The 26119-nt window shown below is 45.5% G+C and overlaps 1 protein-coding gene across 2 annotated transcripts; it reads left to right on the plus strand.

Annotated features, from left to right (window-relative positions):
- The first annotated feature begins 1998 nt into the window (after positions 1–1998).
- NARS1 (asparaginyl-tRNA synthetase 1) lies at positions 1999–25138 on the plus strand. 2 transcript variants are annotated; one of them, XM_075841212.1, is made up of 15 exons: positions 1999–2148; positions 6971–7053; positions 7316–7381; positions 9381–9473; positions 10059–10148; positions 11435–11513; positions 12064–12134; positions 13312–13398; positions 16151–16372; positions 16886–17085; positions 18389–18524; positions 19089–19202; positions 20063–20194; positions 24185–24316; positions 24783–25138. In XM_075841212.1, the coding sequence occupies exons 2-15, from the start codon at positions 6976–6978 to the stop codon at positions 24912–24914; spliced, it is 1632 nt and encodes a 543-aa protein (XP_075697327.1). In that variant the 5' UTR covers positions 1999–2148; positions 6971–6975; the 3' UTR covers positions 24915–25138. The 2 variants fall into 2 exon arrangements, with proteins under 2 accessions (XP_075697327.1, XP_075697318.1); XM_075841203.1 differs by lacking the exon at positions 1999–2148 and adding an exon at positions 2578–2687.
- The last annotated feature ends 981 nt before the right edge of the window (positions 25139–26119 follow it).

A 26119-nucleotide genomic window follows, 5' to 3' on the forward strand; every position in this document is an offset into this window, starting at 1 on the left:
AGTCTCCGCGGGCGCTGCTGCACTTCAATGGGACCAGAAGGACACAAAAGTTCGGAGTGACGATAAGTGATGTACGAGAGAATAAATGATAAAGTAGGATTTATTGATATAATGACAATTTGGTCATTATATCAATAAATCCTACTTTATCATTTATTCTCTCGTACATCACTTATCGTCACTCCGAACTTTTGTGTCCTTCTGGTCCCATTGAAGTGCAGCAGCGCCCGCGGAGACTCCCTTTTCTTGCTAACCCAGCACTTATTTTGCGGTCTTTCATCTGAAACACCGGTTTTGAGTCCTGGCAGCAGCAGCACCTTAACTTTTTATTGCTTTCCATCATCCGATACCAGGTTAGTATTACTCTCCATTGTCTACTACCTTGTACCTGGGTAATCTGCACCACGTGGCGCCGTGCTTTCTGTTCTCTCTCATCTGTTCTGACTTTAGGAAGTGTTATGTAGCTTCTCGGTGGAATGACCCTGCCTTGAGGTGCCGGTTTAGATTGGGTCTGTCGAACGCCCTGAAAGACCAGTTAGTTAGCTATCCCACCTCTGACTCTCTAGATCAGGTTATGGCTTTAGCGGTACGTCTTGACCGACGTCTCAGGAAACGACGACTTGAACGTTCTGGTGCCTTCACCTCTGGTTCCCCAATGATGGCTCCAGCAGATCGCTCCACACACAGCCCCCTGTAAATAGCGTGACACACAGCCCCCCTGTAGATAGCGCCACACACAGCCCCCCTGTAGATAGCTCCAGATACAGCCCCCCTGTAGATAGCTCTAGACAGCCCCCCTGTACATAGCGTCAGATACAGCCCCCTGTAGATAGCGCCACACACAGCCCCCCTGTAGATAGCGTCACACACAGCCCCCTGTAGATAGCTCCAGATACAGCCCCCCTGTAGATAGCTCCAGACACAGCCCCCCTGTACATAGCATCAGATACAGTCCCCTGTAGATAGCGCCACACACACAGCCCCCCTGTACATAGCGGCAGATACAGCCCCCTGTAGATAGCGCCACACACAGCCCCCCTGTAAATAGCGCCAGATACAGCCCCCCTGTACATAGCGCCACACACAGCCCCCATGTACATAGCGCCACACACAGCCCCCCTGTACATAGCGCCAGATACAGCCCCCCTGTAGATAGCTCCACACACATCCCACCTGTAGATAGCTCCAGACACAGCCCCCCTGTACATAGCGCCACACACAGCCCCCCTGTAGATAGCGCCAGATACAGCCCCCCTGTACATAGCGGCAGACACAGCCCCCAGTACATAGCGCCAGATACAGCCCCCCTGTAGATAGCTCCACACACAGCCCCCCTGTAGATTGCTGCACACACAGCCCCTGTAGATTGCGCTACACACAGCCCCCCTGTACAAAGCACTAGACACAGCCCCCCTGTACATAGCGCCAGACACAGCCCCACTGTAGATAGCGCCAGATACAGCCCCCTTGTAGATAGTGCCACACACAGCCCCCCTGTAGATAGTGCCACACACAGCCCCCCTGTACATAGCGCCACACACAGCCCCCCTGTACATAGCGCCACACACAGCCCCCCTGTACATAGCTCCACACACAGCCCCCCTGTACATAGCTCCACACACAGACTCACAGTAGATAGCTCCACACACAGCCCCCCTGTAGATAGCTCCACACACAGCCCCCCTGTAGATAGCTCCACACACAGCCCCCCAGTAGGTAGCGCAACACAACCCCCTTATACTTTGTGCCACATTGCCGCCAGAGCGGAGAGCGGTAGAGGTAGCCGGCCCTACTGCTGCCACTCTCCGCTCTGCTTTGACGTCACTCACCGTCAGAAGAAGTCAGGAGTCTTGCAGCGGCGTTCTCACTGGTGTCGATGCCGGCCCGGGAGTGGACCAGTCCAGTCACCTGACCGGTGAGGTCAGGTGACAGGTCAGGTGACAGGTCAGGTGACTGTACTGGTCCACTCCCGTGCCGGCATCGATCCCAGTGAGAACACCGCCGCAAGACTCCTGCCTTCTTCTGATCGCTGCTGCAGTCAGCAGCGATCAGCTGTTGTGATGCATCGCCCAGCGGGACATTTTGCAGACCGCCCGGGACGGCGGTGAGAAACCGGGATTGTCCCGTCGGATCCGGGACGGTTGGGAGGTATGCTCTCTTATGAGGGCACTATGAAAATGGGCTAAGTAAAAATGTGCAGTGGTCTGCTATGCCTGGTGCATATATGGCCATATATGTCTACTGTTGGGCAGGTAGTAGTGGCAATTATTAATGTGAGTTGTTCATTTTATCTCAAAATGTTGTTGCATAATAGTGATATTTTGAGCAATTCTGAACACACTCTAGTAATAATGAACACTGTGGAAGATAGGGCAATCGTAGTAACAATAAATGGCAGATATAGCAAAATAACTGAAAATTCTGTAGTCTGGACAACCAACAAAATGGCTGATGACATCTGTAAAGCCGACTGTAGTTGCACATCCGGCCACTTACCGGATGTCGATTGCTATAGAGTCCACTGTGTGAGCTAGAGCGACTATACTGAGTCAGGGAAGGGGTTGACAGTAGGGCGCGTCTACCAACGCGCATGCGCACTGAGTAAGTAGAAGCCGATCTGATGCAACCGGCTGACAGTGTGTGAGACATGGAGGAGATCACAGGAGGCGCAGCGCAGCTCCGGATAGGTGAGGACTGTCCGTGCCAATATATACATTGGAATCATTCTAATTGACAGTAATGTATGGAGAGGCTGTGGGCAGAAGGTGCCCTGACATATTGAATGGTGGCTGTCATAAAGTAGAAGGGCTCTTTAACCCTTTCCTGACCGGGTGCATTCTAGCATCGTGTGCCATGTGCTGGTAAAGCTATAGATACATTAGTGCCCATACCACTATCTTGGTGTACATTATTCCGTCTATTGCCACTTTACAGGAAGCCTGTCCGTAACATGGCACTTAAAGGGAATCATCACCGCTTTTTCGCAAGATTTGTCTTTGCTAGTGTCCCCTCTATACACCCTATATCTTTATCATAGAACTTATCACTTCCATGCCGTTTCAAGACCTCTGCTTGCTGTCGGTGAATGGCAACAATTATTCAGACAGTATAACTGAGGATTGGATACAATTGTAAGGGTATGTGCACACGTAAACTGCATTTACGTCTGAAATTACAGACTGTTTTCAGGAGAAAACCGCACCGTAATTGCTCGTCCTCGCATCTTGCGAGGCGTCATTGACGGCCGTAATTTAGAGCAGTTCTTCATTGAATTCAATGAAGAACGGCTCAAATTACGTTTCAAAGAAGTGCCCTGCATATAATGTATATAAGTGTCCTGCACTTCTTTGACGAGGCAGTCCTTTTACGCGTCGTCGTTTGACAGCTGTCAAACGACGATGCGTAAGTGACAGGTCGTCGGCACAGTACGTCGGCAAACCCATTCAAATGAATGGGCAGATGTTTGCCGACGTATTGTAGCCGTATTTTCAGGCGTAAATCGAGGCATAATACGCCTCGTTTACGCCTGAAAATAGGTCGTGTGAACCCAGCCTAAGAAACCGTCACGTGTATTAAGTGGTTCCTAGATAAAAGTAGGAATGTTTACATTTGCTGACAGCAATCAGAGCTTTTTATGATGGCAAATTAAAACGCTAGCTGTTGTGAAACTACAATTCCCAGCATGCCCTGATAGGACCAAGTACTTGTTCAGCAGCGTCCAGGGACCGCCTTCGTTTTTAAAGGGATACTACACTTAAAGTCTGTTATCTTCATTTGCTGATGGAGGAGGCAGTCTACTGTTCCCTGTTATCAGCTATTACAGGCTGGAGAATGACTGGCAGTGTCGCTACGTTCTCTCTGTTATCGGCTATGGTCACGTGTTCTGGCTGCTGCCGCATCGATACGAACCGAATACGAAAAAATGCTGTGAAACGGTCCCACTTCTGCTATTAAAAACCACATTGCATTTCCCACTATAGCTATTCATATATCCACAGGGTGCTAGAGGTGTCTGATAGGGGCAAGAAAGGGGGTCCCACGTACCCCATGTTGTAGGTTACGGTGGCTGTCGGCGTATGGCAATAGAAGGGCGGGATGAGGCGAGCCGGCCACGCAGGGACGTCTCTCGCCCTTCAGACATAAACCGCTTGGCCATTTTTCTGATTTTCACTTTCGTTTTTTATTTTTCCGTCTATGCAGCCATACGAGGGCTTGTTTTTTGCGGGACGGGTTGTCGTTTTTCACAACACCATTTATTGTACCATATAATGTCCTGGAAACGAGTCTTTGTAGGGTGGCATGGGAAAAATACAGCGATTCCTGTGTTTTTTTTGGTGGTTTCGTTTTTACTGCGCTCATCGTGTGGTAAAAATGACGTCACCTTTATTCTGCGGGTCAATGCGATTAAAGTGATACCAAATTTATATAGTTTTTTTTTATGTTTTACTACTTTTGGAAAGGAAAAAAACCAATTTGTTAAAAATAAAATTTGCTTTGTGTCGCCACATTCTGAGAGACGTAACTTTTTTCATTTTCCGTCGATTGAGCGGTGTGAGGGCTTAATTTTTGGAGCGCAAGCTCCCTCGTTTTTATTGATACTATTATGGGGTATATAAGACTTTTTGATCACTTTATTCAGTTTTTTTGTGGGAGATGAGGCGACCAAAAAACAGCAATTCCATTTTTTGTATTTTTTTTTTTTTTACGGCGTTCACCATGCGGGTTAAATAATGTTATATTGTAATAGTTTGGGACGCGGTTATACCAGTTGCTTTTAGTTTCTTTTAGTCTATTGCTATGCAGATCATCCCCTCTCATGCTGCGCTATTGTTCCTGGCAAAACCAAAGACGCCCTGATGGAAATTTGATGGAACCCATTAAAGTCAATGGGTTCTGTCAGCCGCCGGTGGTGTCCGTGCTCCAACGGAACCGGCGCTTCCGGTTTTCGCCTTGTTGTTCTCCTCTGGAGCAGATCAACAGAATGGCGAACGCTAGATGGGGCCCCAGTTTTCTTGTAACCACTTTTTTTACTTCTAGGTTCAATATTATTACGATATTGAAAGGAAGATCTTCGGCTTCGTTCACCTCTGCGTTTCCATTCTTTTACTCCGTCAAGTAGAAAAACGGAAATAAACGAAACCGTCAAAATACCGAATGATTTCTATGGTTTTGTTTAGCATCAGTTATGCTCCGTTCTGTCAGGTTTTCATTTATTCTACTGCCCTATTTTTTTCTGTCTAAAATGATAGAAATTTGACGGAAAAGAGCTTTCCGTTTTTTTTGTTTGTTTTTTACCATTGGAGATAATGGATGACGGATACAACTGGATGTGCCTTCTGTTTGTATCCATTAATAGTTCCGTTTAACAAATCAATTTTTTTTAATGCACATGCACAGAATGAAAATTACTTAAAAAAGCGAATCCGTTAAAAACGTAGCATAACTGATGCCAAGCTGAAGCAAACGGTAGGTAAAGTGCCCATTTTGTGACGCGTCCTACAACAAGATCAGTCAAAAAAGAAAGGTTGGCCTCGTTCACATCTGTGTTCGGCTTTCTGTTTTTCTGCTCCGTCAGAGAAGCAGAATGAAGGACAACCCAGAAGTGTTGGTTCCGATACCACTGGCGGCCAATAGAACACATTGACTTTAATGGGTCTGTGATTTTTGGTACTCTTGATCAGATCTGCAACGGAGGCCGCTAACGCAGATGTGAACGAGGCCTTACCTTCGGTTGCTTTCAGTCAGGCATCCGTTATTTTGTACGTTATTTTTCAATATGGACGAATCCGCTAAAACGGAAGGCGCAACGCAGAGGTGAATGAAGCCTGTTTGGAGGAGCAGGCTATTTTTGCCCTAATATATTCTCCAATGGGCAGATTTTTGGTGGTGTGAGCTGAACGGCAGCTGCTAGCATGTAGTATGGCGTTTCCCGACGTCGGCTTCCGGTATATTTGGGTTTTAACTTTCACCTGCTGTTCAGCGCCCATAAGTAATATGTCCAGGTACGGAGTATGGTCTGAAAGTGAACAGCAGATTGTCAGGATTCACATCTAGGTAAGTCACAAAGGAGAAGTTAAGGGACAGGCCTCCCTGCCACACCATCAGGATATCATCGATATATCCACCGTACCGCTGTATATACTAGTAGTAGGGATTATTCAAGGGTGCGTATATACGGAGTATATATACTATATATATATATATATATATATATGTTGGCGAGAGGGAGAATTTCACTCCCATAGGACCCGCACCTATCAGCCGTTTATGGCACAACATTCCATTTTTGTTTCTACAGTGGTTCGGGTTCGTGTCCCTTAAGGATCCTTTCTTGGGTTTTTTATTTTTCCAGCGTCACTATATATTTTAGTCTCTGGTGACTTGATGTACAGCAATATGTTTATATATAGACTATGTATGAGTCGGTTTCCTTGTAGTATTGTATCTGCCCAGCCTGCAGACGTGTACCGGTAATGTCTCTGCAGATCGTCTCGCTGCTTTTCCTCCACTGGAGCTATGAGCCGTCTGCCATATCCTATCGCAGTGTAAAACAGGATTTAATAACGAATACATGAATTCTTCCTTTTATGAGTGGTGGTCCGACACTTGTATCTCAAGGTAGATATATTGCTAGGCCACTTTCTGTCGGCCATGCTTCAGGTGCACGATCGCTCTGACCGTTCGCGGTTCTACTGAACAGGACTTGGATTACCCTTGGACCAGTGTGAATGGCGGTCCCACAAATAATCTGTGCAAGTTCCATGTGTCCTAGGCACGACTGGAATAATTTAGACGGCTGCTTAGCAGCAAGCCCCAGCTCCGGAGGTGACCGCTCGGAGTCTCTCATGCCGACAAACATGGCCACCTAAGTACAGAAGAGAATTTTATTTAAATTTTTTTCTTCCCCCGCTCCTTTTTAAATCCATCGTATTGTGCAAAAGTTACACGTTTGGTTTTTTTTTTCCTGCAGAAGAGATGTACATTTCTGACAAAGAGGGAGATGATGGCGCCGGAGACGGAACCAAAGAAAAACCATTTAAGACTGTCCTAAAGGTAATGTTGACGTGACGCTGTTACAGTATTTCATTAAATATCATCGGATAGGATATAAATACTTTGCAATCATTTTTTTGCTGCACTGCGTATAAAAGAAAAAATGTTGCAAACAGCCCCGTATCATTTTGTGTATACAGCTGCTATGCTATATATTTGTCTCCGTGGTAACAGACTACAAACATACTTGTGTAGTCTGACCATGCAGTCATGTGTTGCTCCACTCCCTCTGACCCAGACTCGGTGTCTTTTTTTATTTTAGGCTATGCTGACCGTGGGAAAAGAGCCGTTTCCAGTCTTTTATGTGGATTCACAAAAAGAGAACGAGGTTGGACACCGCGTCGTTGTTGTTGCATGCGTTCTCATGTAATATATGGCAGGCAGTGCTACATATGACGAGGCCACGTTACAATTTTACTGGGGTAATGGAGGCAAATAGTGGACATATGGGGGGAGCAGGTATAGTCTTCGTAATGTACCTCCCATCTAATTACTTTCCTATTAACCCTTATCTAAAAAGTGTAATTCTGTGTGGAGATCCCCTAATGACTTGTTCTGGGGTCTTCAGGCCGTGTCGAGATTTGTTCAGGCTAGGGTTGTCACGATACCGGAATTTGGACTTCGAATCCGATACTTGGTGTAGTATTGCGATACTCGATACCAAAACGATACTTTGCCAGCAATAATAATAAAAAAAAGTTCTTCCGTTTTCTGATGTGAGGCGCGAGGTGTGATGAATTTTGAATGTGCCTCACATTAATAGTAATTAACCCCATCATGTTCCTCAGACATAATGGACAACATTGGGTTAATGTGTGAGATACATGATGGGGTTAATTACTATTAATGTGAGGCACATGGAGGTTCAATATTCAGTATACCTCGTGCCTCACATTAATAAGTGAAAGAAAGCAGTTTTTAATTTTTTAAATGATACCAAATTCTGTATATTTTATGTATTGAGACTGTTTTTATTTGAAAAAATTGTTTGCTTTATTTAACATTACCTATTTTTATTTTTATCTTTTTACTTTAACGTACTGACATATCTACATGCCAGTACATTAGCCTGTGCACTGATAGTACACAGGCAGCTGTTAGGACATACCTCAGTATGACATAATAGCAGGAAACATTGTCAGATAGCCCTGGGGTCCTCCAGTCGAACCTGGGCGCCCATATATGGTATGTCCCTCGATCGCGTTACAGGGATTCCCCGTGACGCGTTCCAATGAGCATCCCCCCGTCTCATTTTCCCCTAAATGCTGCAGTCTGCTTTGATCGCAGCATTCTGGGGAATAGCAGCAGAGATGAGGTTTCTCTGATCTCCGCCGTTAGAGCGGGGCTGCGGCTTTGTAATACAGTCATTGCCCCGCTCCAGACAATAAGTGCGCGCACGGTCAGCATGAGGTGATGCGGCCGGCGCTGCACTAATGAGCGGTGGCGCCGGCACAGAAGACAGAACATGGTGTTTTGCAGTGCGCCCGCCATGTTCTGTCTTCAGTGCCGGCAATCATTAGTGCAGCAATGGTCGCATCACATCATCCTGACCGCGCGCGCACTTCTCAAGAGCGGGGCAATGACTGTATTACACAGCCACAGCCCCGCTCTGACTTCATTCATGTGTTACTATACTAAGCTGTGCGGCCGCACAGCATAGTATCAAAATACATGAAATAACGGTATTGAACAGATTCAGGGTGCACAGTATCGAAACCGTATTGAAGTTTCGATGCAACGTGCAACCTAAGTTCAGGCTCTGGTTAGAACATCCCGGGCAGCGGACGAGTAGTGTGCTGGTCTTGTCGGGGGCAGTGACTTGTCCACTTATGTGATTGTGTTAGTAAGGGTAACGCTGTATATGATGGGACAGTAGCACGAGGCATCAAAAGGAATTGGGTGGAGGAGCAGGAAGCCACAGACTAATAGGTAGATAAAGCTACAGGTGTCCTTGATGCTGAACTGTCATAGAAATGTAAGGCTCTGTTCACATCTGCCTCCTGGTTTCCGTTTGTAAGGGAAACCAGAACACAGTGCCAACCAACACCATCGACTTATAATGGGTCCAGTCGTGGTGTCTTGAAAGGAAGATTTGCACCGCATGCAGCACTATTCACCACATCAACGTAATTTGTGATGGAGCCTCCGATGCAATGTGAACAAAGCCTAAACTGCACCCCCACAGAAAGTGTCGATTTGCCCCATGGAAGCTTTTGATGTATACCAAGCTTTATGATGTAAACCATGATCAATCACACTGCAGTATGAAAAGCATGTCCTACATTTAATCTAGTGTAACCCTTCTCATCTTTTATATCCCACCGCAGAGATGGGATGTGATCTCCAAGACCCAGCTGAAAAACGTTAAGAAGCTCTGGACCCGGGAACAAATGAAGAATGAGGCCAAGGAAAAGAAAGAGGTTCGGAGTGTCTGATGCTTAGAGGACCTTACAAATGGAGAGCGGTGGCCCAGAGAGGCATCTGTAAAAGAGGGGAAGGGGTCCTGACCACTGGGACCAACAACCGGGTCGGGAGTGGTGATGTACTTTACCTAGTGCGGCGCCCCCTTGTTGTAGGGATCAGCGATGGTCCATCAATGTCTGGTGAAATACATCCATAATACTAGAAATACTGCTGTATTGCCTTTTATTACGCCTATTAGTGTTACACTGACGGGCAACCCATTCGCACCCCTCAACGGCCCGGATGAGGTGTTAAAGGGAGCCCCCTTCCTCTGTCAAACCACTTAGGTGCCGCTATTGACCATGGCATTTAAGGGGTCAAAGTTAGATCCGAGTCCTCTCCAGTCCTGGATGTTGCATTGAGATTTTGACTGATTTTTACCGCCCTGTAAGAGTACGTAAATGACCGCTTGCCGCAGCGCACCAGCAGGTGGGTTTTCAGGGCATAGTATTTTTTCTTTGTCAGACTGCAGCTCCTTTAATGTGTATCACTGCCAGAAACTGTAATCGTCCTGCTGTTGATTCTTTTATCTCTTTCTCCAGGCGGAGGACAACCTGAGACGCGAAAAGAATTTGGAAGAAGCCAAGAAAATAGTCCTCCAAAATGACCCCAGTCTCCCGGAAGCAGTGACTGTAAGAGTCTGCACAACATGTTATACGCTCCGCTGCTCTTTATATTCACGCTGTGCAAGATGTGCGCCCCCTACAAGTGAAATCTAACAAAAATGGGAGTCTCCAAAGAGTTCTGAGATTATAGAAAAGTACAAAGTCACAGAACTCGGAGGGGAATTCTGATTTTCTTCTACAATAGTTGGCACAATATTTCTTATATTACACACTGCTGCTGCAGAACCCCTTTTTGAAGAGTAAGGGTGAGATTTCTTCTTACAATTGATTTAATACTTAAACTCCCTCATCCTTTATTATAAAGAAGGTCTGCAGCAGCTGAGATGTGTATTATAATGTTTTGCAGCAGTTGAGGTGTGTAATATAATGTTTTGCAGCAGTTGAGGTGTGTATTATAATGTTTTGCAGCAGTTGGGGTGTGTATTATAATGTTTTGCAGCAGTTGAGATGTGTATTATGATGTTTTGCAGCAGTTGAGGTCTGTATTATAATTTGCAGTAGTTGGTGTGTGTATTATGAGTTGCAGCAGCTGAGATGTGTGTTATGATGTTCTGCAGCAGCTGAGGTGTGTGTTATGATGTTCTGCGGCAGCCGAGGTATGTCATGATGTTCTGCGGCAGCCGAGGTATGTCATGATGTTCTGCGGCAGCCGAGGTATGTCATGATGTTCTGCGGCAGCCGAGGTGTGTGTCATGATGTTCTGCGGCAGCCGAGGTGTGTGTCATGATGTTCTGCGGCAGCCGAGGTGTGTGTCATGATGTTCTGCGGCAGCCGAGGTGTGTGTCATGATGTTCTGCGGCAGCCGAGGTGTGTGTCATGATGTTCTGCGGCAGCCGAGGTGTGTGTCATGATGTGCTGCAGAGCCTCTTAATATAGACCTCACCTGCCGCAGAACATCATACTACACACCTTAACTGCTGCCTCATAAGGTGTGTATTATGATGTTCTGCAGCAGCTTTGGTATCTATTATGATCTGCAGAAGCTAGGGCATAAAACTGTGTCAAATAGGCTGCAGCTGCTGAGGAGCTTCTTTTTAAACCGAGAAGGAGCACTACATGTTAGTCAATCAGTGGTTGTCCCAGGAGAAGGAACTTCCTACAGAAGTGATCGGTGACAGATCAGGAAGAGATTAGCAGCGTCTATGCAGCGCCGCTCGTCTCTGTATAATAGTCAGGTTCTGACATCAAAAAGCGATGTTTATACAAATTATTATTTTCAGACACGGCTGTGAAAAATTTGTGTTCCAATGTATTATGCATATTTTTTTGTTTTATTTTATCTTCCTTTATAGGCAAAAATCCGGGATTTAGAATCTTACCGTGGACAGAGAGTGAAAGTGTTTGGCTGGGTCCATAGGCTGCGCCGACAAGGTATTCATTATATTGGCCTATCTTCTGCTTGTATTTCTTACAATGAAAATAACCAGGGTTGCCTGGAATTGATGTTTGGATAATTGACAATTGGACCAGGAACCAATGAATTTACTTACATTGCAGGGTTGTCTGTTGTAGAAAAGCCATTTTCCAATACCGTATTAGAAAATTCTGAGTTAGAAGAGGGGGGTCCAATGTTCAGGATCCTAATCTATTAGCCAGAGCAGAGAGCGACTCCAAAGAGCGTCAGACCCAGTACATTACATAGACAGCCCATTGATTTCAATGACAACTGTGTAATGCTTTATTTCCCCTTTGGGGGAGCTGCAGGAGAATTGAATGCTTGCAGACCGTTTCCCTGACAGATTACAACTGATCACTGGGTGTCCCGAGTATCTTTAGGGGATTCTTATTGCAGGCTGTAAAACATTCCACCTAGTCTGCTGTTCTTGATCTTATATAAGTAGGGATCAGTATGTATGAATGTGCCTCACAATTGGAGTTGGTTTTATATGTTTTTACTGATTATTTGTGGTGTTCGTTTCAGGAAAAACTTTAATGTTCATAGTCCTAAGAGATGGGACCGGATACCTTCAATGTGTTCTCAGTGATAAACTGGTGAGTGTCCTGCTGAATGATGTAACGATGGGATTGTCTGGTTTGATGACCCCTCTGTCAATGATTGCATTGGACCCCCGTTGATCTACTATCATTATGGTTGGACCTTCTAGATAAATCTGCGTTTTTTTCAGTATAAGAAAAACGTTCTGTGTGTGACGTTGCAGTATGTGTGACGTTTCACATTAATGGAGCTGAGCTGGAATAGCAGATACAATCCATGGACAGGTGTGGTGCTATTTTGTGGGGCCATGTTTTTCTAATCATGGACATACCCTTTAAATGGTGCTGGGAGCCTTGCCATAGTTTTCTGATCCATCTTGTAAAGGGAAGTCCCAAATGGGGAACCACTGCCTGTTTTCTGAAAATGCTCTAGAAGTCGTGTAAAGTTAATGTATTTTTTAAAGGAACAGTACACCTCGAAATTAATGTTAAAGTTATTGTCCAGACATGGGGCGGTTTTTCATACAGATGACCTATCCACAGGATAGGGTCCGACACCCGGCTACCGCACCGATCAGCTGCCGGCCCTGTGAGCCCGAGGCTATGCAGGGGTCGTGCCGGAAAGCAGAAGGCTCCGTACACTGTATAGCAGCGGCGCTGGGTTACTGCAGCTCTGCTCCTATTCATCTGAATAGGAGCAGATCTGCAGCACGGCCGCTATTCAGGCGCTATACAGTCATTTAATTCACTTTCTTAGGAGGTGCTGACTAACTTTGTTTTTTGCATTTCAGAGAATTCAGGAAATAATTTCTTCCTGATCCCTGTACAATTAAATGTAGCATTGCTTACCAGGTCTCATATTGCGGACAGTAGTGGGGGAGGGCTCCTGCTGCAGCCAGTTGCCTTACAGACAAAGACCGGTTAGATCTGAGGCATTTGTGGGGATGGTTGAAACGCAAATTGAAGAATTTGTCATACATTCCTTAGTTTTGATATAGGAAAGCATCAAAGGTGTTATGGACGCAGCAATGCTGTGTGCACGGACCCATACGGCACTCCTCAAGGCACCTTATTCTCCTGCAATGCTTCTAGGGGAGAATACCTCTAATGCGGTTTACAGCAAAAAAAAAAAATTCTCCCAGCATGCCATTAATAGGTATAGACAAATAATTGTGATGTCTGCCATCTTCCATAGGGACAGATAATATTGTATTTTGCGCTTCTATTTTAACAGTGCCAGTCTTACAACGGGCTGGTCCTCTCTACAGAAAGCACGGTGGCCGTGTATGGGACTCTGAACCTTGTGCCAGAAGGAAAACAGGTAAATATTTATTATTGTGATCTGGCACTTAGGGCCTGTTCACATCACCGTTCATTTCCGTTCCGGGGTTCCGTCTGAGGGTTCCGTCGGATGAACCCCGCAACGGAAAGTGAAAGTGACAGCACAGCTTCCGTTTCAGTCACCATTGATCTCAATGGTGACGGAAACATCGCTAATGCTTTCCGTTCGTCACCATTCCGGCAGGTTTCCGGTTTTCCGACGGGTTTCCGGTTTTCCGACGGAATCAATAGCGTAGTAAACTGGGTTATTGATTCCGTCGGAAAACCGGAAACCAGCTGGAATGGTGACGAACGGAAAGCATTAGCGATGTTTCCGTCACCATTGAGATCAATGGTGACGGAAGCTGTGCTGTCACTTTCACTTTCCGTTGCGGTGTTCATCCGACAGAACCCTCCGACGGAACCCCGGAACGGAAATGAACGTTGATGTGAACAGGCCCTAAGAGCGAATTCAGAACTTGTGGGTCCGAAGAGGGAGCAGTGCGGCAAACTAATCTTCCGGTTGTCTCACTGCTCTCTGGATTTTGTCTTCCCCCCTTGATCCCTTTTAGCTGCACCACAAATACTAATGTGCATGGTCCACCGTGACCCCCTACACCCTGTTCCAGCTCACTACCCCCCACTGACATTGGTGTTACATGCTGCACACTGGCTTACAGGCTCTTATGATTCCTTGTTTTGCCTCCAGTCAACGGTTTAGGGTCTGTTAAAGGGAACCAGTCAGCAGTTTTATCCCCCGCTAATCTGCTTTTATAGGGGCTAGGGAGACATTTCTGAACATACCCATGTGTGCCGTCAATAGTAAAGTGTAACGTAGGCTGCGGCCCTATCAAAGCAGCTGATTGGAGACGGACACCCACCGATCGGATAATAATGACCCATATTGAGGATCTACCTGGCTGCAGCGGTCCTATGGAGTTTTCATAATTTGGATAACGACTTTATACCCCAAACTATTTACCTGAAGATCCGTACCATTATTGGCGCCGTGTGTTTTTGCTACTCTTTCTGGCATGTTGAGGATAGGCCTTCAATTTTCTCTCTCAGGAGAACCCCTTTAATAACTCCTGTGTGGTATGCAAATTATATTGGAGGTGTCCGCTGGGCTTTTCTCCAGCAGGGAAGCGTCCTGCGAGCTCAGTGACGACTCCTAGGCTCAATTGACTGTTGGATGTAGGAGACGTCAATCAAACACAGATGGGAGTAGTTGCCGTTTAGGTCTCAGGACACTTCCCTGCTGGAGAAATGCCCAGCAGACACTTCCAAAGTAATTTGCATACGGGGCAGTCGTTATTGAAACGTCGTTGCCTAAGGCAGACTTTATTATTGCTGGAACACATGGGTATGTTCAGAAATGTCTCTAAGACCTTTAAAGCAATGATCGCGGTTTAGGGGGATTACGAGGCCTGGCTGCATCCGGAAAAAAGTATCCATCGTAGTGTAGTGACTCGCAAGACGGTGAGGACCCTCGATGTGGATTGCGAGATTGCGTATTTTGGCCAAAGTATCAACTAATACTTCATGTTTATCATGGATACTTTTTTTCAGGATCCAATAGTGTGCTATTGTGTGGTCTGGTGCGGCATGCAGGGCAGCCCCTCTGATCTAATGGGCTGTGATCCGGCAAGATACGCTACGCCGTGTGACTGGCACGTTTTTTGAAGCTTTGGTTGTGTGCAGTGATCACACTGAGCAGCCACTCCCTCAAGACTAGTTGGGAGTAGATATCACTAGTTCATGTACCTCAGCCCTCTCCCTCTTCGTAGCTTTTGTGGTCTGTCTTCCTCCTGTTGGGAACTGGTGTTAACCTGCCCATTAAGTAAGTATGGCCTGTTTTGTTGTTTGTTTTTGTATATCTATGTTCCATTTTTCTGTGAAGTGAGTTGTAATCTGTCACAAATGTGCCGATACAAGCAAATATATATATACCTTTTTTATAGGGCTCCAATTACACACAAATTGTCCAGCATTGTCCCCTGATGAAGCAACTAGGTTGGGGAAACGCGATGGGGCGGTTATGAAGTGTCAGTTTTGTGGTCATTTTATGCAATATTTGGTGCTTAGAAATGACACTAATTGTGTGTGATAGAAAGTTTCGTGTCCCTGAAATTGTCCATAGGTGGTGTAAGGAACCACGCCATCTAGATTGAATTTTCTGGGTACTGCAGGTGATTAGATTATCGTGGATTGCTTATTTAATTCAACCCTGGTTGTGTCCGTTTTTGTGTTATGTTTTAGGAAGAGTTCCCACTCTGTGATCATGCTTGTTTCTTTAAGGAACCCACATATTGATTTCAGTGATCTGCACCTCCATAATGTCACACCTCTGATAACTGTAAGAAGCCATGAACCGGTTTGTCCAATACACGAGATTTCTATTCACTGGAAGTAAACAATAAAGTTTGCCATTAAATAACAGCAAGCAGTAAGCTTTCGTTTTTAAAACTTGAATGCCCCTTTTAATTCTTCTTAGACATAACTTGTAACATGACGTGTGTAGATAGTGGAGTTCGCCCCCGGCAGGACAGCGTCCGCTCCATAGAACACAAGGGAAATTGTCCCACGTCATTTCCATCGACTCCTATGCAAAGAAAAAAGTTGTATAACTTGGAAGTAACTAGAGCCAAGTGCGACGACTCTCCTGCTCCGGACATTACACAGCACAAGCTGAATGATTTGCTGCCGGTCTATACATGGAGTTGACGCTACTATCGTGTCTCTATTCTTTCCAGGCCCCGGGTGGGCATGAGCTGTCATGTGACTACTGGGAGCTTATCGGATTGGCCCCGGCTGGCGGCGCTGATAACTTGATCAATGAAGAATCTGATGTGGACGTCCAGCTGAACAACCGTCACATGATGCTCCGAGGAGAGAACATGTCCAAGATCTTCAAGGTTCGCTCCAGTGTCATCAACTGCTTCCGCAGCCATTTCTTTGACAGCGGTTACTATGAGGTAAGCGGGTTCTCCACTGTGTTTCTACTTCCAGGAGGAAATCTCAACGAACATTTCCACCTAAAGCTGAGTGACAACCAGTATTACCGCCATTACCCCTCACAAAGGGACAATCACCCAGCTTTTTTAGGGCTCTAAGTGGCAAGTATGTGGAGTTATATTACCTGGTGCCCTCCAGTTGTACCCCTCTGCCATGGATCTGCCGCTTTGGGGTCCCCGCTGTTTTGCCACAAAAATGGCTGCAGCGCTTTTTAGTCTACGAGTCTGAGGCACTCCCACTGTACTCGGATTGGCCAGAGCTGCTCACGTGAGCAGCTCTGGCCAATCCGAGAACAAAGGATGTGGCCATTTTGGTACAAGACAGAGGGGACCCCAAAGCGGCGGTTTCACGGCAGAGGGGCACAACTGGAGGGCACCAAGTAATATAACTCAACATACACCATCATGTTTATGGTTTTGTCAATGCACACTATAGCGTCACCGTGATTATATTTCTGTTTTCCTGTTTCTCAGGTGACGCCTCCAACCTTGGTGCAGACACAAGTAGAAGGAGGGTCCACTCTGTTCAAGCTGGATTACTTTGGGGAAGAGGCGTTTTTAACACAGTCCTCTCAGTTGTATCTGGAGACCTGTATTCCCGCTATGGGAGACACCTTCTGTATTGCTCAGTCCTATCGAGCCGAACAGTCGAGGACCCGGAGACATTTAGCGGAGTAAGGAGGCTGAGTACAGTGGACTTGTAGATGCATCTCACTAGTATATAGTTAACAGGGGTATTGTCTATATTGGGTTCATTTTCTTCCGTCTGAGATGTACGTCGGGAAGAGTCTGTAGTTGAAAGCAGCCCCTGATGTCAATGTCCATGTATGTAATGTAATTTTGGGGGCTTCCACAGTCCCAAAGTCCCCGGCCAGAACGCTTGCGATGCTCTGGCCAGGGGACTCCATAGTTGAAAGCCCCTGATGTCACTATCTTCTGGGCCGAGCTCTACCTGATGCTCCAGGTGGGGACTCCAACCCTGATGAAGCTCCCCGAGGAGTAGAGTAGAGTAGTCTACTATGTTATTCCATCCTCAAACAAATAGGTATACGGACGTAAACCAACCCGACGGACCAAAAGGACACTCTTTTGGCCTCGGTCGTGCTAGTGAAGCCCTGTGGACACGTATGGAGCGCACATCCGTAGTTTTCCCAACGTACACGCTAAACGAAGGTTAAAAAAGTGATGAATCAGGCCTAAGACAACGACGCTGCCCGGAAATGTGGTATTTATTTCTTGCCCCTCCGTTATCGTTCCTTGTTTAGGATTGTCCAGACTTGATGCAATTGTAGCAAACTCTCCGCTGTGAGAAATATTAGGTCTGTATAGGTTTTCAGCCTCCGGATGTAAACCAGAATGTTCTCATTCACTGACCGAAAGCAAAGATCTAGAAAATGGGGATAAATCAAAGCACTGTGGAGGAGGTTTATTAAGACTGGCATTTCATACTGTAGTTGGAGTATAAAGATAGTTTGAGGAGCACGGCTCTTATTATATTCTCTGACCGTCCATGTGCCTGAAAGAAAAATCTATGCTGGCTGCGAGCTGGTGTAGGTTTCCGATATCAATTATATCCGTTTCTGGTGTAACTTATAGTAAATTTGTCGTGCTGTGACAGGCCCTGCCCCCTTTTGCTAAGCCACACCCACCTTTAAAGTGCTGTGGGCGGCATAATTGCATCAGTTTTTTTATGTAAATTGCGACTTTTGATACAGAAAACCCCATCTGTATTCGGTTCCCCCCTTTTCAGCCAGAACACAGAATTGCTGCAGTTTGGCTCAGTAATGTGTAATACATGGTTGTGCGTATACCAAGTCCCCGCCGCTCCGCCATATTCCAGAGAGGATATCCCCTTTCACAACCTCTAGGTGTGGCATAGTCCTATTTAAAGATAGAATTGGTGGCAGGAGCAAATGTGTGTGTTTTCCTGTGACCTGCGTAGGTGTCACCTTGACTCTTCGTGCGCCTGTGTTTTAGGTATACTCACATAGAGGCGGAGTGCCCCTTCTTGACCTATGATGATTTACTGAACCGCCTTGAAGACTTGGTGTGTGATGTGGTGGACAGAGTGTTGAAATCTCCTGCGGCACAGCTGGTGATGGAGCTGCACCCGGTACGTTCTGGACTCATCTCAAGATTATTCTTTTTTTCTTCCTTTACTTTACAGTCACTTTATTTTGTCGATCTAAGGGGTGGGCAGTATTAGGCCGTGTTCACATTTGTGTATAGACTTCAGTTTCCGATCCCCTGCCAAATCCATTTTTAACAGCATGGTGGATCCTAACCGATCCCAACCGGTGTTCACCCAAAATTGCAGTGGGAAATGGTCTTTTGGAAGGGGTGGTCCTAAAGGAAGAGGGACACTATACATGGGGTACACTGTGGCTTAGGGTTGAGCATTGTTGCCTTGCAGCACTGGGGTCCTGGGTTTGAATCTGACCAATGAAACCTCTTCATGGAGTTTGTATGTTCTTCACATGTTTTGTTGGTTTCCTTCCACACGCCCAAAACATACAACTCCCAACATCATTGGCTTCCTATGCAGTTGGCCCTAGTGTGTGGTTGAGATAGGGAAATTAGATTGGGAGTCACAGGAACTGACGTCAATGGCTATTCTGTTTGCACAGAATATATTGGCGCTTTATAAACCGTTTTTCTCATTTTATTTTTCCTGCAGGAGTTTAAACCACCAAAACGCCCCTTCAAGAGAATGAACTACACGGAGGCCATTATCTGGTTAAAGGAACATGATGTGAAGAAGGATGATGGAACTTATTATGAGTTTGGGGAGGTAAGAGCTCCTCATGTCATTTTATGGAGGGAAGACTGATTACCAGGTACCCCCCCAGACACCATCTATATAGGTGCCCTTACACATTTAATCAGGTAAGGCCACCTATACATCTAATGGGTATGGGGGTGTCCAGACTTCCCCCAACTGCAAATGTCTGGGGAAAGATGGATCGGGCATTCTGGATTTCCGCTGTCATCTGTGTCTGACAGCGGCTCAGGCCCTCTCCCCATTGAGTAGACCTGCTCAGCCGACCCCGCTAACTTCAAGGGTGGGGCAGCTGTCATTTAACATTTGTGTGTTGGCAGATCCCCAGCAAGAAATATCAAAAATCTATGAGCAGGTTTAAGAGGCCTGCATCATCACTGGAGCCCGGGTGATGAGAAGCCTAAGAATGGAAATTGTCTGTGCACCTGGACTAGTCACCATTTGCTGAAATAAGACTTGCTGATGGGCTAAGAGCATTAATGCGTTTTTAAGACGTTGGTATGCCTCTGCCCATAGCCTAGCATTTGTAGTCTGTTTTGTAGCCCATTATATGTTTGCTATTGTTGTCTTTTTGCGCCACCACCATCAGACACACAAGCCTGTGGACACCTGTATTGTATGAGCTGGTAGTTGCAGTTTTCAGTTTTGTCCACCAGATGGAGCCAGAGGTCGACAATCTTTAAACATTCACCAGTGAGCCGCACTTACTCGTACTCTGTATCCAAAAGTAAGCGATGTACTGAATGTCATTTCCTAATAATTTTTGCAGATACTACAGATCTCTATTAAAAAATACTTGTTTTGATAATAGTATTCCGAAATGAATATTTTATTTTTATTATATTCATATCGTTTTCATTTTTTCCCATCAGGATATCCCGGAAGCCCCAGAAAGGCTGATGACCGATGCCATCAATGAGCCAATCTTGCTTTGCCGCTTCCCAGCTGAGATCAAGTCTTTCTACATGCAGCGCTGCCCCGAGGATAAGCGTCTCACCGAATCTGTGAGTATACTCTTTTGGGGGCATTTTTGATGTTCGTATTCTACTTCTTTTTTAAACGGTAGCCGGTCATTTACAAGTGTTATCCATTCAGCGTTGGTCGGAGAGGAGGGGTAAGAAGAAGTGAATCCCTTAGGGAAATTTGCTGGGGTGACCATGTATCATTATTCTCAAAATAACCGAAAAGACATAGCTTGGGTTCAAATGGGAGAGGTGGGCTAACCATATATTCCTAAAGGTCCTAAGGGGATCTCAGGACATTTTATATTGATAGCCTGTCCTTAGAATAGTCCATCAACATCAGATTGGTGGGGTCCGACTCCCAACACCCCCGCCGATCAGCTGATAAATGGGGCCGTGGCGTTCGTCGCCGCGGCCTTTTCAGTTTCCTGGCATAGCACCGTACACTTCCGTATCGGCTGTGCCTGGGATTACAGTTCCAATCCTATTCAAGTGAACTGAGCTGCAATGCCAGGCACAGATGTGTACAGCGATGTGCCTGGTAAACTGAAGAGGGCGCAACCATTTTAAATATAAGGGGAAAGGCATAACTTGTGAAATTGTGATAGCAGCAAGCCGTATATATGAGACACTGGTGGTGGGGGATGGGGAGATAAATGCTATCATCAGGGGACTTTCAGTAAAAGGATGACGGTAGGGCGGCTCCGGCATGGAGCTGGAGGAACCTGTAAAACGATTGACGTGGGACCTCATATTTATCCTGAAATTCTTCAAATGACAACCAAGAGTCGCCCTACACCAAGTGTGCAAAGCACTTTACACCTTTATGCCAAAATTTCCAGTCATGCATGATCTCCGTCAGTCAAGGATTGTTCTAGAAGAGCCAATTGGCCCGGAAGTAGCATAACTTTTTTTATTTTTATGACCCTATGCTTGTCTTGCATGGAATTGCAAAGGGTTAACTGCTTCCTGAAAAAATGAGGTTCCTCCCTCGAATACCACCCAGAGGGGTCCTGTAATTGGGCTTCAGGGTCAATCTCTAAAGAGGGTGCGGGCCAGGGCCGGAGGAATCTGACTTGTGCAGCTATGTAGTATAAAAAGGAACGGGGGAAGGCGAAACCACCCAACTCCTTACTACATTTCTGGAATTGTGCCATGTGAAGGATCTAAAATAAGACCTGGGCATGGCGGCACATACATGTTTCGGGGTAGGGAGTATTGTTATTTTTACACTAGATTAATTTGTCCCATAACCGATCTAATCGTCATTATCGGCTCCAAAAAACGGCCGTAATCGCTCCCAATTGTTTTCAATGGGAGGCAGAGGCGTTTTTTTTTTTCCCAGGTAAAAAAAAAAAAGACCGTTTTCTTTCTGCGGTTTCCGCCTCCGACCTCCCAATGAAATCCGTGTAAGGCAGAAAAAACCTGCGGCGCTAGTTTCTGGCGTTTTTTCATGGCATTTTTTTACACATGGATTTTGCATTCGCTTTATTGGCAGCAGACAAAAAATGCTGCAAAAAACAAAGGAATTCTGAGTCAGATTTTTTTTCTGCCTACAAATAACTCTGTGTGAACAGGACCTAATTCTTATTATGGATATAGTAGTCGAACCCCTTCTTTTCTGATAAAGGGCTCTAACCCCCTGCGTAGACCTAGATATAATCGCCTTACGACCACCCATGTACGTCATGGGTAGACCGGAGTTGTATGGAGCAGGCTGAGCCCGCTCCATATGCTGCGGGTGTCAGCTGTATATTGTATATTGGGGTTGCGGATAACTACAGTCTGCTATTTAACCCCTTAGATATTGCGGTCAATAGCGACCGCAGCATCTAAGCTGTTGCAAGAGGGGCAGCTCCCTCCAATAGTCCATCCTACCCCCCTCAGCGACGCAATGGTGGGCTGCTGATGGAAGTCATGGCAACCTGGGGACCAAATGAAGGCCCCAAAGTCTGCCATCTTTATGCTCCTATTAAGCCTATTAAAATAACGATATACTGCAATATATAAGTACTGCCGTATATCGCCATGTCCGTGAAAGTCAGAACTATTCCAATATAACATTATTTATAATAATCTTTATATAGCACCAATTCAGGGGGTACGTTGTGCAGACCATATCAGACGTTACATATTGACAAAACTAATTTACAACTCAAATGAGGAGTGAGGACCCTGCTCGCAAGAGTTTACAATCTATGAGGAAGTAAAGGAGACACAAAGTGTAATAGTGTTTGTTCTGTACAATGGTCCGGCCATTTTTATACACATGGGGCGGTACACATAAAGCTGCATGAGCCGGTCACCAGCCAGTATCCGTGTATGACGGACATGAAGAGAAGGAGTGTGAGGGAATCTTATTCTGATGACTAATCTAAATGGAGGGCCATGGAAAGGAGTCAGATTAGGGAATGTTATAGGCCTGTCTAAATAGATGTGTTTTCAGGGCACGTTTAAAACTGTGGATAATGGGAATTAATTGGATTGTCTGGGGTAGCACATTCCAGAGGACTGGTGCAGCACGAGAGAAATCCTGGAGACGGGAGTGGGAGGTTCGGATTATGGAGGATTTTAATCTAAGGTCGTTGGCAGAACGTAGAGCCCAAGCAGGGTGGTGGACAGAGATGAGGGAGAAGATGTAAGGAGGTGCAGCACTGTGGAGAGCTTTGTGGGTGAGAGTAATACGTTTGAATTTTATTCGGAAGGAAATGGGCAACCAGCGCAGTGACTGGCACAGATTAGAGGCGTTGGTGTAGCGGTTGGTCAGAAAGATGAGCCTGGCTGCTGCATTGAGGATAGATTGGAGAGGGGAGAGTTTAGTGAGGGGAAGACCGACTAGTAATGAGTTACAGTAATCCGTTAACACACACAATAAACGCAATAAAAAAAATCCTCCACAAAAAAATAAGCCCTCAAACTGCTCACTCGATGGGAAAACAAAAAAGTTATGGCTCTCAGAAATAGACGACCCAAAACTATTTTTCATTATTTTGTAAAAGTAGTAAAATATAAAAATAACTATAAAAATGTTCTTACCTTAACTTTATTCTGCGGGTCAAAACAATTAACCTGTCATTTTTGCCGCGCGGTGAACACTATAAATAAATAAACCCAGAAAACAATGGCGAACTTTTTTTTTTTTTTTTTCCAATTCCAAAAAATAATTTTTCAAAGCTTTTTGGTACATTATATGGTAGATTAATTGGTGCCATTAAGAAAAACTAGTCAAGCAAAAACCACCCCTCATACGGCTATGTCAATGGAAAAATAAAAAAAGTTAAGGCTCTTGGAAGGCGAGAACAGAAAAATGGCCTAGTCATTAAAGGGGTATAAAGTAACTTGTACGTGTCATAGCGACATATCAGAAGTTTTGATTGGTAGGGGTCTGGGTGCTGAGACCCCCACCTTTGTTAAAACGAAGGTGCAGAAGTGTTCAGTTTAATCTAAATGGGCTTTTGCCACCAGGGACATTTATGACGTATACAAAGGATATGCCAGACATGTCGGATAGATGTGGGTCCCACCTCTAGATTGGGGGCTCTAAACCCCGTTCTACCACTCTGTGTTGCAGCAGGTGATTTCCAACCATGAAGAAGAAATCAGCGTAGCGCTGTTTCCGGAACTACCTTTCAGTTGTATGGGACTTACAGAAACAGCGTAGCTCAGCGAGCGACGCGGTTTTCTTCTTCATAGTCGGGAATCACACGAGTCAGCTGGAGCACAGAGAGGTAGAACGGGGTTGAGGGGCCCTGTTCTAGAGATAGAGGTGGGACCCACATCTATCTGACATTTATGACATATTCTGTAGATATGTCCTAAATATCCCTAAGGGGAAATGTATGACTGTCTGCAATAGCTCCCTCTAGTGCTGACTGTAAAAAAAATAATTGTGTCAGTTGCAGCTTCCCCAATGATAGCAACTCTCCTCTGGGCAGTATTCTAAATATGTTATAAGGCAGCAGTAATGACAGTGTTCTTTATTTTTTTATATATTTTCCATTAAATCCTTTTATTTTCCGCCCCATCTGACAGGTGGATGTGCTCATGCCTAATGTTGGTGAGATTGTTGGAGGCTCAATGCGTATCTGGGACAGCGAGGAACTGCTGGAAGGATACAAGAGAGAAGGGATAGACTCAACCCCGTATTACTGGTATACGGATCAGGTAAGGACACCGGCTCTATATGTGGGCATAGTCAGTAACACTGCGGGGCAGCTGTGGGGATATCCCATTCTCAGACCACGCTGATATATGGCAACTTCTGTCTGATGCTGTATAGACAGAGTACAGGCAGCCATAAATGGCGGCCCTCCCTCTGCTGATGGCTTTTAGGTCGGAAACTAAACTCCCCATTGCTTCCTTGCACGATTATCAAATCACTCTCGCTCTTTCTAAGAATAGATGTATATTAGGGAATTGCTGTATATACAGTAATTCTATACCTTTTAGCTATGAAATAATGGAAGACGTTGATTTCAAGGGTTTTCCCATAATCATCACCTATACAGGGGATATCCGGTAGCCCCATAGAAAGTGTGTTGTGAGTTGGCCCAAATGACCCCAGGGGCAACAATTCTAGTTTCCTCCAATAACCAGATTATTATTTTTTTTTTCTGTTCTTGCTTTACAGCGTAAATACGGCACTTGTCCTCACGGGGGCTATGGTTTGGGTCTGGAGAGATTCCTCACTTGGATCCTCAACAGGCACCACATCCGGGACGTCTGTCTGTACCCGCGGTTTGTCCAACGCTGTAAGCCCTAACACCCTGCAGACCACCGTCCCCTAGTAGAGGGATTCCCCATCTGATGTTGGGGGGAAAAGACCACCTACCTACCTGCTACTGCTGCTTTTATCAGGACATATTTCCAGAATCAATGCGTTTGTCTCATTCTTCATTCAGCGTCGAGCGATGTTCATATTTCACTTCTCAGCCACTTTCCGGAAACAGTTCATCTAAATCAGCCATTAAAAAGATGTACCTTCTATACATTGCAAAGACCATCGTTGTTTCTCACACAAGGGTTAAATCTGTATTCAGCTCACCGCTGTATCATAGCGCCTAGGTAGAAATGTAGCAGAGCTGAGTTTATTTAGTGACATCACAGTGTATTATCTGCGTCGTTACAAAAGACTGCAGATAAACCTACATACTACAGTATATTAGAGGTATTGCAATGCACTGATGATGCAGAGCCGGCTAAATGACAAATTCAGCACTGCTACATCTGCAGATCAGTGGCAAATATGTCACCACCCTGTTCCACTTATGCCATCTGTGGCTTGAACATCACAATAAAGTCACCCATGTAGCGGTCTAAGACTTAGCTGGATTGTTCGCTACAGGCAATACCACCTATTTATATTTTATGTCCCCCGACTACGTTTTTAATGAGGCCGGTTGAGATGTGGAGGGGCAGGACATGTCTGGTACCAAGCTGCTGAGCCAATTATTAGTTTGGTTGCTAGGGACACACTGCGTAGCAACCACTGTCTTTCACTGGGATTGTCAGACAGCTCGCTCCTAGCAGCCAGCGTGTTTCGGATTTCTCAAGTGTTCATCATAAGGAAGAGTTGGCACTGAACCCGTGTAGAAAAGGGGCAGTAAAACTTAAACAGACTTTATCCAACCTCTTTCTGCCATATTAATCAGATTTTTGTAAAGATACTTTTGCATGTCTCCCCCTGCTGGTTATTTTAAAAGTAAGATTTTTGGTCTGTGGTCCTTTGTCTGCCACATTCATGAAATAGTCATAATAACTGTAAGTTCTATTCATTCTGAACAACACTGAGACCTCCGTAATGTGTGAAGCTGCCTGGAACCCATGAAGAACGTGACTGGACAAAATCATTTTTTGTATGTAATTTTGTGCTATTCATTGTTTTTATTTTTGTTCTATAGCATTGCATGTTCCTGAAACCGACCCATAGAACCCAGTCACAAAATAAAGGTATAGCTGGAGATCGGG

This window comes from Rhinoderma darwinii, chromosome 1, assembly GCF_050947455.1.
Source record: "Rhinoderma darwinii isolate aRhiDar2 chromosome 1, aRhiDar2.hap1, whole genome shotgun sequence".
Taxonomy (NCBI): domain Eukaryota; kingdom Metazoa; phylum Chordata; class Amphibia; order Anura; family Rhinodermatidae; genus Rhinoderma; species Rhinoderma darwinii.